This window comes from Podarcis gaigeae (assembly GCF_964106915.1).
Source record: "Podarcis gaigeae genome assembly, chromosome: 2".
NCBI classification, from domain to species: domain Eukaryota; kingdom Metazoa; phylum Chordata; class Lepidosauria; order Squamata; family Lacertidae; genus Podarcis; species Podarcis gaigeae.
In genome coordinates this window covers 124,836,435-124,855,209 of record NC_139679.1, presented here as the reverse complement: position 1 = coordinate 124,855,209, position 18,775 = coordinate 124,836,435, and the positions used below count along the sequence as shown (strand labels likewise).

Below are 18,775 nucleotides of genomic sequence, written 5' to 3'. Positions count from 1 at the left end.
TTTAGTAAAGATTCCTGCATTGCAGGGAGTTGGACTAGATGATCACCAGGGTCCCTCCCAATTCTATAATCAGTGATAGAAGTGACTTAGAGCACTGTGTCACCTTTTGTTGTTGTTTAGTCGTTCAGTCGTGTCTGACTCTTTGTGACCCCCTGGACCAGAGCACGCCAGGCACTCCTGTCTTCCACTGCCTCCCGCAGTTTGGTCAAACTCATGCTGGTAGCTTCGAAGACACTATCTAACCATCTTGTCCTCTGTCGTCCCCTTCTCCTTGTGCCCTCCATCTTTCCCAACATCAGGGTCTTTTCCAGGGAGTCTTCTCTTCTCATGAGGTGGCCAAAGTATTGGAGCCTCAGCTTCAGGATCTGTCCTTCCAGTGAGCACTCAGGGCTGATTTCCTTAAGAATGGATAGGTTTGATCTACTTGCAGTCCATAGGACTCTCAAGAGTCTCCTCCAGCACCATAATTCAAAAGCATCAATTCTTTGGCGATCAGCCTTCTTTATGGTCCAGCTCTCACTTCCATACATCACTACTGGGAAAACCATAGTGTCACCTTATCATTTGGTTAAAGCAGAGGTCGTCAAACTAAGGCCCATGGGCCGGATACAGCCCACCGGGCTCATTAACCTTGTGCCCACAAACCTTGTGGACCCTGCCGCCTGCTCGGTCAGTCCCTGCGCTAAACAGGCACGGCACAGAGGCCTCTCTGCGTGGAGACTGACTTCCATGACATGGACGCCTCTGGGTGCCGCCCCTTCCTTCCCGCTGAGGCCAGTGGCTTGGGCTCTGTGCCCCGCTGAGACAGAGGACGCTGACGCTGCTGAAGGCCAGGCAGTGTCGGCTGCGGCGTGAGTGGCATAGGCCTTTTGGGAGGGGGATGCTTTCGGGAGGCAAAGGGTCCGGCCCCCCACAAGGTCTGAGGGACAGTGGACTGGCCCCCTCCTGAAAAAGTTTGCTGACCCCTGGGTTAAAGTAACAACTTTATTTCTGAAATAGTTGGGGTGATGTTTACACCCACCATATAAGCACACAGAATATACAGGCTTCAGTGAAGATTTCAGTCACATAACCTTAGTTAATAGGTTTATTTATTTAAGATGCTAGTAGTAGTAGTATACTGTTCATCCATAGATCTCACGACAGTTCAGGATTACAGAAGATAAAAACGTAAGGTTGTTTTTACACACATACAGAAAATATATTCTAAGGAATCAATGCGAAAGAATTCCAAGTTGTCCAATTGCAGAGTTGAGAAAAAATGACTAATTTCGTTGTCGCAAGCCTGATTCTCTCAGCAAGAAAAGGCTGAGTTAGTGCCCCAAAGGGGTCCCATCTCTCCTTTGAAGACGAGAATTTTATGATATGCATCCAAAATGATTGGTTATTTCCACAATGGCCAAAAGGAGATTTCTCTTTTTGATGAAAGGAAATATGATTTGTGGGATATTTGTATATGTGAAAAGTAGGCAATAGTTGTAATATGAAGGCTACACATACAGCTGTTTTAATCTGAGCATCCTTTACATTGATATTCAGTCAAAATTAAAAATAAATTTTAAAAAAGTCCAGTAGCACCTTAGAGACCAACTTCATCTTACTTCTTAGTTGGTCTCTAAGGTGCTCCTGGACTATTTTTTTATTTTTTATTTTGACTGCATCAGACCAACACAGCTACCTACCTGAATCTAGCAATGATATTCACTGTTCTTCTGAGTAGACTAAAAGCTGGTACTCTGAAGAGCTTCAGTGATAGGACAAAGCGAAGAGCTGGTCAGACTGTGAAACTTTATTTTGAATGAAAGTTAAGGGGATAGCAAGTAAACAGCTTAAACAGATTACAAAATAAAACAGAGTGCTGCCGCTTTGCAGCAGGACTAATCATAGCCTATCCACAAACAATATAGTATTTCTAGTGTACTATTGAGTAGCCCAGAGAATGACCAATTTCCTGGTGGTATGGGAGATGCAGTAGACTGTGCTGAAGGCAACTGGGGACACTCTCCTAGGGCATCTGAGGTTTCATAATCTTGCGCGTGCACACACACACTCTTTGAAGGGAGTGGTATGTGGTTCTCTACACGGAAAGCCATAGCCAGTTCTATTACATTTCCCAAGGAAGCACCCTACTTGATGGGTGATACGCAAGATGGAGTTCTGTTTTACTGAAAGGAAACGGTGATGGCAGCAGACCAATGCCTTTCACTGACCTCCTGACCAAGTGGCTAAACTTTACATCCTCTCTTTCTCCACATCTTGGATTCACAATGAAACGCACTCCAAATGACAACCAGGCCGACCCAAATATTAGGCAGAATGCGGAGACCATTTCTTCTTCTTCTTAGTGGCTAAGCTTTGTCTTCTCTGCTTCTCCACCTCTGGGATTCACAACGGTTTCTACGCTGTGTGCGTTCTTTGATGCGCAATAAGGTTTCCACCCTGGCTGAAGCTTATTCCACATTCAATACATTTAAATGGTTTCTGCCCAGTATGGGTTCTTTGATGTAAATTAAGGTTACTCATACGCCTGAAGCTCTTTCCACACACCATGCATTCATATGGTTTCCCCAATGCGTGGGTTTTTTGATGTGCGGTAAGAGCACTCCTACAACTAAAGCTCTTTCCACACTCCAGGCATTCAAAAAGTTTTTCACCGGTGTGGGTTTTCTGATGTAAAGTAAGATAGTAATTGAGACTGAAGCTCTTTCCACACACCATACATTTAAATGGTTTCTCTGTTTTGTGGGTTCTTTGATGTGTGGTAAGGTTTCCACTCTGGCTGAAGCTCTTTCCACACTCCATACATTTAAATGGTTTCTCCCCAGTGTGCGTTCTCTGATGTGCAGTCAGTCTTCCACTCTGCCTGAAGCTCTTTCCACACTCCATACATTTAAATGGCTTCTCCCCAGTGTGGGTTCTTTGATGCACAATTAGCACACTACTTGCACGAAAGCTCTTTCCACATTCCATGCATTTGAATGGTTTCTCCCCGGTGTGGGTTCTTTGATGTAAAGTGAGAGAGTAATTGAAACTGAAGCTCTTTCCACATACCATACATTTAAATGGTTTATCAGCTGTGTGGGTTCTTTGATGTGCAGTAAGATTTCCGCTCTGGCTGAAGCTCTTTCCACACTCCGTACATTTAAAGGGTTTCTCCCCAGTGTGGATTCTTTGATGTAAAGTAAGGTTACTCCTACAACTGAAGCTCTTTCCACACACCAAGCATTTATGCGGTTTCTCCACACCGGGGGTCCTTTGATGTAGAGTAAAATGGTAATTAAGACTGAAGCTATTTTCACACACCATAGATTGAAATCGTTTCTCCTCAGTATGGGTTCTCTGATGCGCAGTAAGGAAACTACTGGTACAGAAGCTCTTTCCACACTCCATGCATTTATGCAGATTCTCCCCAGTGTGCGTTCTTTGATGTAAAGTAAGATGGTGATTAAGACTGAAACTCTTCCCACACACCATACATGTAAATGGTTTCTCCCCTGTGTGGGTTCTTTGATGTGCGATAAGGTTTCCACTCTGGCTGAAACTCTTTCCACACTCCATGCATTTAAATGGTTTCTCCCCTCTGTGGGTTTTTGTATGCTTGACAAGGTTACCAGCACTACTTAAGCTCTTTCCACACTCTGTGCATTGAAACGCTTTCTCCCCTGTTTGGGTTCTTTGATGTAGACTAACACGTCCACTCTGACTGAAGCTTTTTCCACACTCCACACTGCTGCTCCCTGTACATTCTTCCTGTGGATTTAGGGCGACATGGATATCAATGTCCTGCGTAGCAGAGGATTTCCTTTCCGCCTTTCCCCCTGCTTCACGCTCCACATTTTCTGATGACACCATCAATGGCTCCCCATAACTCTCGCTCTTCTGCCTGTAACCTGTTTAGGGAGAGGGAGAAAATGAAAATATCACTCACACTGCATGGCAGAAGCCGACATGCTCATTACGCATTGAGTCCAATTCTTTGCTTCACTGATTTTACTGTTCTCAAGCATGTCCCTTCCCGCTAATGGAAGGGCACATGGGCACTTGTGAAAAGAACCTAACCGTACATTAACCTCAGCTCAGTGGCACCACAGAGGATATTTTAATTTGAGACATATCTCAGCACAAAGAAAGGGAAAACTCAAGCCTGGAGGACATCTCTGGTCTTTACAAGAATAGTCCTACTGGACCAGGCCAAAGACCTCCTAGAAATTGTCAATTTTTGCAGCTCCAGGTGTGCATGTTCATGCTCTGTGGGAGCCAGGGGCGGAAGGGGGTGTAACAACAAATGTGAAACATTTTATGATGTTTTATGATGTTTTTATATGTACAGTGGTACCTCGGGTTACAAACACTTCAGGTTACAAACGCTTCGGGTTACAAACTCCACTAACCCGGAAGAAGTACTTCAGATTACAAACTTTGCCACAGCGGCATGGGAGGCCCCCTTAGCGAAAGCGCACCTCAGGTTAAGAACGGTTTCGGGTTAAGAACGGACCTCCAGAACGAATTAAGTTCGTAACCCGAGGTACCACTGTACTGGAAGCTGGTCAGGGTGGCTAGGGAAACCCAGCCGGAGGGGCGGGGTATAAATAATAATAATAATAATAATAATAATAATAATAATAATAATATTCAATGTCGCCTTCGGGGAGCAGCGGAGTTACTACAAAACCCACCCACTGTCCTCCAATCAGGCAAGCAGATTTAAAGGACACAACCCAGCCATGAAAAAGGGACTCAAGGAGGATGTGAAGCTGGGAAGGTAATGGGTCATGGCCTGGGGATGGAGATGGCCGAGGAGAAGATAGCCCCAAGGGCCAGCAGGAGAGCGTTTGAAGGCTACATTTGCCCACCTGGTCTATTTAGTCCTACAGAAGCCAACTAGATGCTGTGAAAGGAAGCCCAGAATCAGGACATAAAGGCAGCAGCCTTGTGCTCCCTCTCTTTCTGGAGGAAAAAGGGCCCCACAACACAGCTAAGCAGCTACCTTCTGAGATCTCCCCTTCTTTGGGATCCTGGAGAAATGGATCTTGTCCCTCTTCCCAACAGGAACTGAGGTCTGATTCTGCCAAGGAAAAAGACAATATTAGTTACTTTTGGCGGCACATCATCCAACCGTTTCAAATTAATCTGTATCCACGACCTCAAAGGAAGGGATTACGTAACCAGAGCCTATAAAGATGCACCACACCAGTAGGGGAAAGCAAAGTTGAGTACAAACAGGATTTGACCTAAAGTTTCACACCTTCAATGTCTAACAGCCAGGAGGGATACAAATCTGCCCTTACCTAGAGAGGCCACCATCTCATGATTCTCCTCCATGACTTCCTTGTGCAGAGCTCTTTGGCCAGGATCCAGCAGAGCCCACTCCTCCTCCGTGAAGAACACAGCCACCTCCTCAAAGGTCAAGAGGGCCTGGAAGAAGAAGAGGAAGAAAACAGAGCTTCTCTTCCGTCCCCATCATCCCCACTCAGCACAGAGGGAGGCTGGGTTGTCCCATCTGTGCCTCTTCCCTCCTCCCGTTGCTCTTTCCCTACCTGAGGAAGCTGCCTGGCTCCTCTTTCCACTCCACCTCTGAGAAGAGACGGTTCAGAGGGGGTCTCGGAGGCCATTGCGTTGCCAGTGGAAAGGACGGAGGAGGAGGAGGCGTAAACTGGGCCACTTCTGGGACGCTCTCAGCTGTTGCCACAATGGACTTCAATGCAGGGAGCAAGGAGCAGCTCTTTAAGGAAAACGATGCAGAGATTTTTATTATTACTAATTGAATTTATATACCCCCCTATACCTGGAGGTCTGAGAGCTGTTCACAGAAAGGCAGATTTATTTAGGGTGGGAGACATTTACACAGATAGCATACCTTTGACTGGGGAACAAATGTTAAGTAAAGCTAGACAACATCTGGAATTTGCTAAACGTGCATCAAATCACACATTTTTCTAACAAACCCAGCAGTTACTGCACATGCCTCTTTAAACTTCGGCTGAAATTCTAATTGCAAATACAAATGCAAAATCCAAACAGGTATTATCAAAAATGTATTAAAGCTGTTGGTGGTATTCATTTAGGTGAAACCAACTTGGTGGAACATACCTGGGAATCAGACGTAGGGACAGCTGGCAGAGACTGTGGGATAACAGACCCTTTGAAATAAAAAAATTCCTTCCAGTAGCACCTTAGAGACCAACTAAGTTTGTTATTGGTATCTAAGGTGCTACTGGAATTTTGTTTCGACTACGGCAGACCAACACGGCTACCTACCTGTAACTAGACCCCTTGAAGTCACTATACGGACACATAAAATAAATCCCCTCTTTAAACTCCTACACTGCTGCTTCTAGCACCCCTGAGGTGTAGCTATAGGAACAAAGCTATATTCCATCTCTGCTGGAGAGAGTGAGAGGGGGTTGGAACAACTATACATGTGCGGGAAAGAAATGTTTATGAAATAAACTTGATCCCTAAACAAAAAAATCCTACATATCCCAACTTTGGAATTGTTAACTATTTTTAAAGATGAAAATGCTTATATGAAATATAAAGAACTCATCAACAGGGGCTAAACAACTCATTGCTCAAAACGGGAAATCTCTGGAACACTTGCAATTATCACAACAGAAACAGAAAATCTGGACTATTGCACTTTCCAAAAAACCCCACAGATTTTCATACCTACTGCTTTTTGTATTTTTACTGTTGCTACGATAATTGTTTTTGTTTCCTATGTTTTTGATCTGTGTTATATTCTTGTTCTCTTTTGTAGGCTATCTTGAAAATCTAGACTAATAACATTATGGTCATCTACAAAAAAACACACCATAACCTGACAAAAAGGAGTTGAATCATTTGCTGGAAAAAGAAGTACTGGGGATGATTTCGTTGTGACAGGGTAACTTTTCAACCCTTACTCTAAAGACCGTCAACTGCCTTGGCATCCACCAGATTCGCACCCGACACTTTGGAACAATGTTTTCCCATAAGGACACACATTTGTGTGTGTGTTTTGACGGGGAGTTCAGTTTATGTTTTCTATTTGCAACTTTTTTGGGGGTGGGGAGGGAGAATTTAAAGGGGGGAAAGCAGGAACCAACACTCAGGGGGGGCATTCTGGTGACTACAGAGGAAATACAGGGTCTTTTTTGTCTTAGCCCTGCACCCTAACTTTGGGGTGGGGAAACCAGACCCAGGGGTCAAATCCAGCCCTTGAGTCCCCACCCATCAATTGGAAGGCTGCTCAGGAGGGAATGTGGCCTCCTGGGTGAAGGACCCCCCCTCATGCTTTAAGCACTACATTTGGCTGGTCTGCAATGTGAACAGCAGCAACAGAAGGAAAGACCATCAGCCAGCCCTCTGCTGGGTCAGTTCTTCAAGGGGGGGTATGTTTTTTTGCCAATTAATTTTAACTCATTTTCAAATTTATTACACGCCAGGCACTCCTGTCTTCCACTGCCTCCTGCAGTTTATTTTACAGATTTGTCTCTAATTAATATGCATTTTTATTTATTTTTTAGCAAATTCCTTGTCCCTCAGCTGCCCTTTTACCAACTCCTGCACGTAAAGGTAAAGATAAAGGGACCCCTGACCATTAGGTCCAGTCGTGGCTGACTCTGGGGTTGTGGCACTCATCTCGCTTTATTGGCCGAGGGAGCTGGCGTTTGACCGCAGTTTTTCCAGGTCATGTGGCCAGCATGACAAAGCCGCTTCTGGCGAACCAGAGTAGTGCATAGAAATGCCGTTTACCTTCCCGCCAGAGCGGTACCTATTGATCTACTTGCACTTTGACGTGCTTTTGAACTGCTAGGTGGGCAGGAGCAGGGACAGAGCAACGGGGTGCCATTGTGGGGATTCGAACCGCTGACCTTCTGATCGGCAAAGCCCTAGGCTCTGTTGTTTAACCCACAGCGCCACTTAATGCCTCCAGCCAATGCCTTGAGACCATCTGGAAGGTGCCCATTCTTCTTCCTAGTCTCCCAGCCCCCCATCTATGATTTCTTTCTGAAAAGGGGACGGGCGGGGGCCACCTCTTCCTTCCTAATAAGCAAATTCTTGTTTCCTTTTGCTTCCTTCTCCCATCAGCCTCTTTCTTACTCGGGAAGCTCCGGAGGCCGATTTCCCCTTGACATTGTCCACCTCTCACTCCCCACCCAATTCGAAATCTCCCCCCTCTCTCCCAATCCAGAGGCGACTCTGTTCTCCAGCTCGGGGGCTACAAAAGCAGCACAGCGACACCCTCCTCCCCAATTCCCCCCCCCCATGCAAGGCAGCTTCCACTGCAGCAAAACCCGCCCCCACCCCAGGGAGCTTAACCATGAGACTGCAAGGAGTGGTGGGAGGGAGGGGGTGGATTAAGAGGCTGCGTCTAAGATACTTTTTTTGGGGGGGGGAGTGTCTGGTTGTTACCTTGTGACTGTTCAGTATCCGATTCTGGTTGCATGCGGGGGGGGGGGGAGCGAGCGCCCTTTCCTGGTTTTCAGGCACCGAAGGGTCTTTGTCCCCCCCCCAAAAGAATATATTGCAATGCAAACCTTGTTGGGGGCAACCCCACTTTGCAGCACCCTCCCACCCCCTACTGACCTTCCCTGTTTTTCTCTCATTCCGCGCCCCCCACCCCCAAAAAAGCCTCTCCCTAGTAGCCCTGCTTGTAAATTCAAGGGGAGGGGAAACAAATCCTCCTCCCACCCCCTACGTCAATTCCTCCCCCCCCCAACAAAAAATATACTGCACCTTTTTCTCCTCCTCTGCAAGCCCTTTTCTTTTCTGTTAATATGCATGGAGACCCCTCCCCTCCAACAATGCCTCTATATCCCCCAAAACCTCCTGCCTCTCTAGGAAGCGGAGCTCATTGACCCAGAGGGAGGGGGAGTGACCCCCTCCCGGAAAACGGGTTTGTTTTTGTTGGTGTTTTTTCTGGAATTTCCTCAAAGAGGAGGAAGCCAAAGGCAGCGCCGTCATATCCGGTTTCACCGCGAACGCTGGAAGGAGCTTCTCTCAGGAAGTTTGGTCGGAAGTTTGCAAAAGGAAACCCCTCTAGACTCTAGAGGACAAAGAGGTAAAGATTCCGCGTGGGGGAGAAAAGGGCAGAATTTGCAGTTGCAAAGCGGCCGCCCAACACCTGCAGGGTTTCGCTTGCGCCGTCTCCTTTGAAGCCCCCCCCCAAAAAAAACACACATGGTTTCCCACCCAGGGAACTCCTGAATGGGCGCCATCCAGAGAATGTGAAGGCAAAAAGTTCCCACCACAGCTCACTAGGAGGATATTCTTTCAAATTCTTAATTTGCAAGCTGGGCGAGGTGAAAATGGGAGGAAATAATAATAATAATAATAATAATAATAATAATAATAATAATAGTTTATACCCTGCCCTCCCCAGCCAGAGCCGGGCTCAGGGTGGCTAACACCAATAAAATCACAGTAAAAACATAATGGGGGGGCAATTTAAAATACAGGTTAAAATGCAATTTAAAATGCAGCCTCATTTTAAAAGTAGCCGATAGATCAAGACCATAAGGGGAGGGCAACATAAGGGTCAGACTGAGTCCAAACTAAAGGCCATATTTATATATAAATATATATGTATAAAATTGTATATATATGTATATATCTATGGATCCAGCCCATGGCACGAGTATAAGAGATTGGCAGAAAGCAGGTGCCAACTTAGCCACCCTTGAAAGTTGGAAATCAGCTCAGCCTGATGTCAAGGGTTCTGGGAATTGTAGCTCTGCGAGGGGTAAACTACAGTTCTCTGGATTCTTTGAAGGAAAGAATCTGCTTTAAGTGTATATTCCGTACACAGCCTTTAGAGGTGGGGTGTTCTGGACAATTCCAGCAAAATAGGGATTTTTAGTGATCCAATCAGATTCTGTGGGTTTTGTATCTATGCCCCACACCTGTTATGTTCACAGCCCAGCTCTTTCTCTCCAGGACGCCTTCCAGGCTCTGAATTCTTCCTTGGCTGCTTTGGGAACTCCATCCATCTCCCATGAGGCAGCCAGCTGTGGTAGGGGGCTCTCCTGACTGCCCACAGCTCTTTGGCCTTTATTTTTTTGCTATTTTGCTGAGTTTATACCTATTTAAGGGAGTCCAGGGGGTCAACTAGTCCAACCCCCTGCGATGCAGGAAAAATAACAGATCTGTTGTTCTCCCACTCCCTTTAAATTCTCAGAACAACCACCCTGTGAGGTAGGCCGAGATGGCCCAAGCTCACCCAGTGATTGGGCTCAAACTCTGGTCTCCCAGGTCCATTCCTACAGAGGGAGTGAGAGAATGATAGAATCTTTCAGCTGGAAGGGACCCAAGAGCCATCCAGGATAATACAGTTAGCGGAGAAATCTGAGGGCTCCCTTGGACAAAAACAAGGACACCAGCCAGGAATACCAGAGCAAAACAGCAGCCAGTAGGCCTGGTCTTTATTGAAGACTGTCGCGACAGGACTCCAACTCACTGCAAGACGAAGCAAGATGGAAGCCCCAAACAAAAGAGCCCCCAAACTTTTATCAGCTGCTAATCCCCATGTTACACCCCCCCCCAACTACATCATGGTTACATTATGAAAGGGGAGGTCTGGTGGCAGTAATCTGAGCACCCTGGACCCTGCCCCATGGTTCTCCTTGCCCTCCACCAAACAGCCATCAAGTGTAACAAAAGAGATACAGTGGTACCTCTGGTTAAGAACTTAATTTGTTCCAGAGGAACATTCTTAATCTGAAACTGTTCTTAACCTGAGATACTGTAGCCTTTCTAGGCCTTTTTCACGGGTAGGAAAAAAGGTTGCACCCGGGGAGAGGGAGATGAGAGTCAAACAGACACTCAAGGGATAATTTCAGAGAAAAAGCTTTATTCTGCCCTCCGGGGTGGCAGAAGGAACCTGCGTATTAAATTCACAAAGCAAGTACACTGAAAACATTTTTACAAGCAGGTTTTATCCATTTTCCAAGTCCCTCTCTTTTCCCCCTCCCTCTCTCATGAGTTTGCCCACGAATGTTGGCAGAAACAATCTTCCATAGCATTGTTTCTTTTTCACTGTTGCAATCTGGTAAGCGAGGTCACTGAAAACCTGGGAAGCAAAAAAATCATTGTTCTCTCAGCTATCTTTTGCTACAACAGAGCAATATGCTTAACTAAATGCTTTTAGTTAAAATGCTTGAGGCCTGGTGGGGGGGGGGAGGAATTCACAAACAGGTTTTAGGGTAACCTAACTTGTCCCCTTCAATACCACTTTAGCTAATGGGGCCTCCCACTGTGCCGCAGCAGTGCCGATTTCTGTTTGTTATTTCTGGAATGGCTACCTGTCTGGCACAGGTATCAGGATGCCAGGGATTCTCCCTCAGGCAGAGGGACTGCTGAGTAGCTGAGCTCACCTGTCTATATGAATTTCTGAAGTTTACCCAGTGAGCCAGTACAGAGATACATTGATCAGTGAATTCTTACATTTGGTATCGTGCAACAGAGGCCCTTTGAATAGATAGGAAGAAACTGTGATGAAATGTTTTGTGGGGACAAATCACAAAAGTGATTGTGCTGATTTTGGTAGTGGGCTGCATGTGTATGGTATCTGCTGGAGGGGCAACCGCCCCCAAACCTATACATAAATTCCTGCAACAATACCCTGCAATGGGATTGAAAGGGTTACTGGATACCGACCCTCCGGGCCTCAGGGCTTCTCCCCCTAACCAGACCAACTGTCCTGCCCCTTCCCACCTCCTGCCACCCCCTGTTGTTTTTTGGGGGTGGGGGTGGGGCTAATGCAATGCAATGATTGGGGGATTTGGGGGAGGGGGAGAGAGCAGACAGGGAAGCTGCTGGACAGGTGGGGAAAGACACACACACACACCCCAAAAATGAAGGGAGGTGGATGCACACCTGATTCGTCCTCGTGGCAGAGAAGACCCAGGGATTCTTACACACAAACACACAGAACACAAGAAGGTCCCTGTAGCTGGATCAGGCCAGTTGCTCCCATCTCGCTCCGAATTCTGCCCTCCCAGTGGGAAACCAGATGCCCATTTTGGGGATCCTGCAAGGAGAATTTCAGCCCAAGAGCATCTCTCCCCTCCCTGCTCTGTGCTCAAGGCAGCAGCTGGAAAATGATGCCGTCTGCAGAGTTTGGAGTCTGTTTCTGTTCCCCTTCAGGGCCCAAAGGATCTTGATCTGGCCCTCCTCCTCCTCCTGCAACCCCCCTCCCTCATCCCACCCGTGGAGTTGGGCAACCACGCAAGGGAGTCCAAAGAGGAGGAAGCTGAAGGCAGCGCCATCACGTCCGGCTCCCATGCGAAAAGAGGAAGGGGCTACTCCCAGGAAGGGGGAGGAGGAAGTGGGGCAGAAGGTGAAGCAAGAGATTTCGGAAATGGGGAAATAGCTAAAGAGGGACGCGGGAGAACTGCGAGAGAGGAGAAAGAGGTAAAGATTCGGGGGGGGGGGGAGGAAAAGGACATAGAGACCCCTCTCTGTTCCCCCCCTCCGAAAAATCTCCTGTCCTGGGACGAGGGCGGGGTGGGGGCGATGGGGGTGGAGAGCAAGGGGCGGAGCCCCCCTCCCCATAAAGCTCTTCTCCGAGGGGCTCGATCCATGCAATGCAGCTGCAAAGCGGGGAGCCAACGCCTGCAGGGTTTCCCTTGCACCGTCTCCTTTGAAGCCCCCCCCAAGGGCCCCCACCTTGAAGCAGGGCAGGGGGCGTGCCGTGCCGGGGGGGGGAGTTTTCGGTGTAGGGGAGACTCCAGAGAAGAGAGGGGGCAGAGGTTGTCTGAGGGGTGAATGGGAGCATCCCTGGGGTGGAGAAGCCAAGCCGATAATTGTTTGGGGGGGGGGGAGAGAAACATGGACTTTTTCGGAGATACCTCCATCTGGGGATTTCTGGAGGGGCTGCCTTGGCTTCTCAGTCCTTCCCAGGAATCTGCCACTCTTGAAGTTGACCTAGAGAAGGATTCCTTCTCTAGGATTCCTTCTCTAGGGGGTTGTCCAATTTCCCCACCCGCTTCTTTCCTGGATGCAGTAGCATAGCAACCCCCACAAGCAGCTGGGGCGGAGCTTCTTTTGGAATGCTCTGTCTCATGAGACCAGGGCCCTGCAGGATCAGAGTTGTTCCGCCTGGCCTTTGGCTTGGAATCAACTTGATCCCCTTCCCCTCTTTCCTTTTTCCTTTCTCCTTCTGTAATGGAACTCCTATTTGGGGACTTCCCTGGCTTTTTTCTGGCCCACGAAGGACCAGTCTGGATAGTTGGCCTTGGTGAAGACCTGATGTTTTCATCCCCAAAAAGTTTGTGATTTGAGTTTCTACTGAAAGAAGGCTGCATTTCAATGTTGTGCTTAATCTTGTTTTTAAGTTGTATTTCAATCAATTGTTTTTATACCTGGTGTTAGCCGCCCTGAGCTCAGTCTTGGTTGGGGAGGGCGGGGTATAAATAAAAATTATTATTATTATTATTATTATTATTATTATTATTATTATTATGCCACCCTGTGACCCCACCCGTCTGCCTTCCTTCCTTCAATACTCCCTAGAAGCTGAATCCCCTTCCCTACATTTTGTTCCATGCAAGCTGTTGTATCTCCAGACACTGTGATCTTCAGGCCATTGGTCCACTGGGAGAAGAGAGGAGCGAGTGACAGAGTCCGTGTCAGGATAAAAAGTGGGGTATAGATAAATATAAGAGTAATAACAATACTTCTAAGATTGCTTTAGGAGGTAGCAGTTGGAGGCAGCAGTTTAATCACAACAGTTGGAGCCTCTTGTGAATTCAGTATATGAATTCAGTAAATGAGCCCAGCCTGAGAAGAATGAGTGTCTGACAAGGACCTGGGAGACAGGGGGTTAAACTCCCCCCCCCCCCGTCTGCCCTGAAGCTCCCTGGGGCACATTGCCTCTCTGCCTAACCTACCTCTTTGCAGGAAAAGGGGGGATTAGTAAATGACAAGGGAAACAAAAAACCCCGATGAAATATATAGGGAGAGCAGAGATAGATGAATGCACCAGGAAGATGTTAAATATCACAGAAGAAGGAGAAAACGGAATGCAGATACCGTATTTTTTGCCCCATGGGGCGCACCGGGCTATAGGACGCACCTAGTTTTTTTGGGGGGGGAAATAAAGGGGGGAAAATTATTTCCCCCCTAGGCGCGGGGCTGGGGCAGGGGAAGCCCAAGCTTCCCCTGACCCCAGTCCCCAGAACAGGCTGCTATCTGCAAGCCTAGGAAGCCCGGCGGAAAGTCGTGCTGGTCTCCCCAGGCTGGCAGATATCTGTCCCCTGAGCTTGTGGGGCTGGCGGTGGGGAGAAGCACGCTTCTCCCCACTGCCAGCCTCCAAACCAGGTCGGGGAACAGTGGGATGGCGACGCTGCGCCTCCCCGCTGTCCCCTGAGCTTGTGGGGCTGCCCGATATCTGCCCGAAGCCCGGGGCACGCTGCGCAGCGCGCCCCAGGCTTCGGGATGCAGGCTGCTATCCGCAAGCCTTGGGAGCCCAGCGGGCACTCCCGCCAAGCTCCCAAGGCTTGCAGATAGCTTCCTGAAGCCTGAAGAGCGAGAGGGGTTGGTGCGCACCGACCCCTCTCGCTCTCCAGGCTTCAGCGAAAGCCTGCATTCGCCCCATAGGATGCACACACATTTCCCCTTCATTTTTGGACGGGAAAAAGTGCGTCCTATAGGGAGAAAAATACGGTATTTACTATTTTCAGAGAAACCTCAGCAGAGCTCAATGTTACTTGGGAGTTCAAGGTGGAAATGGATACCAAAGGGTCTTCAGAGGTATTATTATTATTATTATACACCGCCCTATACCCAGAGGTCTCAGGGTGGTTCACAACAAGACCACAACATATAAAATCAAACCAAAAGCAGTAACCCAATAACACCCCCTAAAAAAAATAATGCCACATTCTAAAAGGGTGTTGGATGTCAATGTGATCAACCAAAGGCCTCGTTAAAAAGGAATGTTTTTGCCTGGTTCCTAAAGGTGTATAATGACTGAATCAGGGGTTATGACTGAAATCTGTACTCCAACAACTATATAAATCCAAGATTCGCACACTAAATGGAAGTCTGGATAACATTCCCAAAGATGCCTTGCTTATATTCCAGAAGATGGCCTGGGGATACTCCGTAAGGGAGTGTCTCTCAGATTCTGAGTCGGAAAGGGAGCCAGGAACAATGACCCTGGTTAGAAGGTTGGTTTCTTCTTTATACTCACCTCTTGAATCTCTTCCTGATGAAACACCCCTGGTTCCGCCTCCTCTCTCTGGTGTCCTCCCCTTTCCCTTCTTCCCCACAATCAGGCCTCTGGACCTTTAATATCCACCTTTGTTCTCTTCCTTACAGGATTTACATTCCTCCCACTCCAAAGCAGACGGTGGAGAAGACAATCAGAATTTTGGGTGACCATTTGAAATTTCATTGGGAATACAAAGAAACGATTTAAAGGTGTGGAATGTAGAATGTACTACAGTAGGTGAATGCATATCAACGAATGCACACAGTGGAGAAACAATTGGAAGGTATGGAGTACGTAAATAATTTCAGTGGGAGTCGGCGGCTTCAAAAACATCAACGGATTCACACAGGTGAGAAACCATTTAAATGTATGGAGTGTGGAAAGAGCTTCAATCGCGGTGTAGAACTTAATATACATCACCGAACTCACACGGGTGAAAAACCATATAAATGTATGGAGTGTGGAAAGAGCTTCAATCGCGGTGTAGAACTTAATATACATCACCGAACTCACACGGGTGAGAAACCATATAAATGTATGGAGTGTGGAAAGAGCTTCAGTCATAGTAGCAACCTTCCAAGACACCAACGAACTCACACAGGGGAGAAACCATTTAAATGTATGGAGTGTGGAAAGAGCTTCAGTCATAGTCAAACCCTTAAAATGCATCATCGAACTCACACAGGTGAGAAACCATTTAAATGTATGGAGTGTGGAAAGAGCTTCAGAGTTAATGGAAAACTTCGAAGACATCAACAAATTCACACAGGGGAGAAACCATTTAAATGTACGAAATGTGGAAAGAGCTTCCATAACAGTGGAAACCTTAATGCACATCATCGAACTCACACAGGTGAGAAACCATTTAAATGTATGGAGTGTGGAAAGAGCTTCAGAGTTAATGGAAAACTTAGAAGACATCAACAAACTCACACAGGGGAAAAACCATTTAAATGTGCAGAGTGCGGAAAACCCTTCTGTAAAAGTGAATCACTTAGAAACCATCAACTGATTCATGCAGGGGAGACACCATTTAAATGTGCAGAGTGTGGAAAAAGCTTCTGTCATAGTAAAGAGCTTATAAAACATCAGCAGACCCACACAGGGGAGAAACCATTTAAATGTACGGAATGTGGAAAGAGCTTCTCTTATAAGAGCAAACTTAGAATACATCAACATACTCACGCAGGGGAGAAACCATATAAATGTATGGAGTGTGGAAAGAGCTTCAGTCATAGAAGCAACCTTTCAAGACACCAACGAACTCACAGAGGGGAGAAACCATATAAATGTATGGAGTGTGGAAAGAGCTTCCATAGCAGTGAAAACCTTAATTCACATCATCGAACTCACACTGGTGAAAAACCATTCAGATGTATGGAGTGTGGAAAGAGCTTCTGTCAGAGTGGAGGCCTTACAAAGCATCAACAGTCTCACTTGGGAAGGAACCTTAAAATGTATTGATCGTGGAAAGAGCTTATTTCAGAGTGGAAGACTTAGAAAGTACCAACAAAAACAAATGGTTGAAACCGCTTAAATAGGACTGTGGAATGTGCTTCACTTATAATGGGGTGCTCAGAAAACGTCCACATACTCTCATTGGGGAGAAAGTCAATTGTAAGTGCAGGAGGTTTATGTGGAGTTCTGGTGTTTGTATAATAGATTTTAGAGGGGGACCCCACTAAACCCTAGAAATGAATAAATGCCAGGGGATTGAATAAAGTCGAAGCTGCAGAGCTGTGCTAGACGGAATGGCTGGCTTAGTGAAGAGGAAACCTGTTAATGTGACAAAATGAGTTGTTGGGCCATCTTGGACTGAAGATTCAGATGTTCTAAAGCAGGCATGTCCAACTCCCAAGAGACTGTGATCTACTCCCAGTATAAAAAAACTGACAGTCATCTACCCATTGTCATTAATGGAAGCGGGAGCATGCGTGGGGTGGAAGGGTGGAGGCCAGAGTTGTGGAGCTTCCTTGGGGGAGAGGCTTTGGGGGGGCGGGTTGCAAGACTAATGCAGCTTTTGGGGGACAAAAAACCCTAGAGGTAATTTAAGCAGCAAAGCATGCATGGTAGGAATATACCAAGGGGGGTGGGGCTCTTTTACATTGAATTATCACTTTATGTCATCCCTCAATCGACCTATAACACACTGGCGGTCCACCTGTCGATCACAGTCCATCGGTTGGACACCTCTGTTGCCCAGGTAACATGTGTTTTTGAGGTGACAGGAAAAGGGAGTCTGGGAGTCTGGTTGCGGGGAAGAAGAAGCAGGGAGAAGAGCCCAGATCCATCTTTGCGTAGGGTGGGTGGTGGCAGAGATGCCTTGGACTCCAGAGCTGCATTGCTGTGGGGTACAAGCCACACTTGAGAGGAGCGTGCTTTAAGATCTGGACACCCTCCATGCAGATTGAAGGTGTAAATAGGGGAATAAACCACCTATATTGAATTCGCGACAGTCGCCGCCGTGTCTTCCATTCTCCAAAGGAAAGCAGACTCCATGGGCTTGGCAGAGAGAGGAGCAGGCACCCGACTTTTGTAACAGTATGTAAAGTTGTGTAAATGTGTGTTTAAAGAAAGGAATGTTGTATCTCACAGTACTGAGTATAACATTTGATGTAAAAAGAATGTTTCAAGCTGAATGCATCCTTTTATAACTGTAAGGCATGGACTCGGATATAATGGTCAATCATAATGTTATAAATGTGTTATAGAAATTTGAAACCAGGTCGCACTGTACAGCAGAAACCCAAAGTCGATTTTAAATTGCATTGGGAGCTTTTTATTGTGTGTCCCCCCCCCCTTTGTGTGTTTTATATCTGTGTGGATCCAGCCCATGGCCTGGTTATAAAGGATTGGCATGACTTAATACGACAGGTGGTTGGGACGCGGGTGGCGCTGTGGTCTAAACCACTGAGCCTCTTGGGTATGGGTAGGCAAATTAAGGCCCAGGGGCCAGATCCAGCCAAATCGTCTTCTAAATCTGGCCCGTGGATGGTCCAGGAATAAGCGTGTTTTTACACGAGTAGAATGTGTCCTTTTATTCAAAATGCATCTCTGGGTTATTTGTGGGGCATAGGAATTTATTTCCCCCTCCAAAATATAGTCCAGCCCCCCACAAGGTCTGAGGAACAGTGGACCGGCCCCCTGCTGAAAAAGTTTGCTGACCCCTGCTCTTGGGTTTGGCGATCAGAAAGTTGGCGTCCCCGCGATGGGGTGAGCTCCCATTGCTCGGTCCCAGCTCCTGCCAACCTAGCAATTTGAAAGCACGCCAAAAAGTGCAAGTAGATAAATAAGTACCACTCCGGCAGGAAGGTAAACAGTGTTTCCGTACGCTACTCTGATTTGGGGGTCCAATGCGCCAGAAGCGGCTTAGTCATGCTGGCCACGTGACCCAGGAAAACAGTCTGCACGGCGGACAAATGCCGGCTCCCTCGGCCTGTAAAACGAGATGAGCACCGCAACCCAAGAGTCGTTCGCGACTGCACTTAACTGTCAGGGGTCCTTTACCTTTTACCTTTAATACGACAGGTGAGGCTCCATCCTGAACTCCTCTGCTGCCCTTGGTACAAGTTTGCA

At 47.2% G+C, this 18,775-nt stretch overlaps 3 protein-coding genes across 4 annotated transcripts in view; 1 reads left to right on the top strand and 2 right to left on the bottom strand.

Moving 5' to 3' along the window:
• Positions 1 to 18,775, bottom strand: part of LOC310837460 (uncharacterized protein) — a 187,045-nt gene that overhangs the window by 110,435 nt on the left and 57,835 nt on the right. The gene's annotated exons all lie outside the window — the stretch shown is intronic.
• LOC310837523 (uncharacterized protein) lies at positions 1,074 to 8,922 on the bottom strand. Its single transcript, XM_083724233.1, has 5 exons — positions 8,722 to 8,922; positions 5,538 to 5,722; positions 5,289 to 5,415; positions 4,988 to 5,065; positions 1,074 to 3,890 (listed from the first exon to the last, which is right to left on the bottom strand). Exons 2-5 carry the CDS (start codon positions 5,610 to 5,612, stop codon positions 2,398 to 2,400), a joined length of 1,773 nt encoding a protein of 590 aa, XP_083580359.1. The 5' UTR covers positions 5,613 to 5,722; positions 8,722 to 8,922; the 3' UTR covers positions 1,074 to 2,397.
• On the top strand, positions 12,379 to 17,838 carry LOC310837794 (uncharacterized protein). Of its 2 annotated transcripts, none has more exons than XM_083724927.1 (2): positions 12,379 to 12,396; positions 15,307 to 17,838. In XM_083724927.1, the coding sequence occupies exon 2, from the start codon at positions 15,455 to 15,457 to the stop codon at positions 16,661 to 16,663; it is 1,209 nt and encodes a 402-aa protein (XP_083581053.1). In that variant the 5' UTR covers positions 12,379 to 12,396; positions 15,307 to 15,454; the 3' UTR covers positions 16,664 to 17,838. The 2 variants fall into 2 exon arrangements, with proteins under 2 accessions (XP_083581053.1, XP_083581054.1); XM_083724928.1 differs by lacking the exon at positions 12,379 to 12,396 and adding an exon at positions 13,584 to 13,606.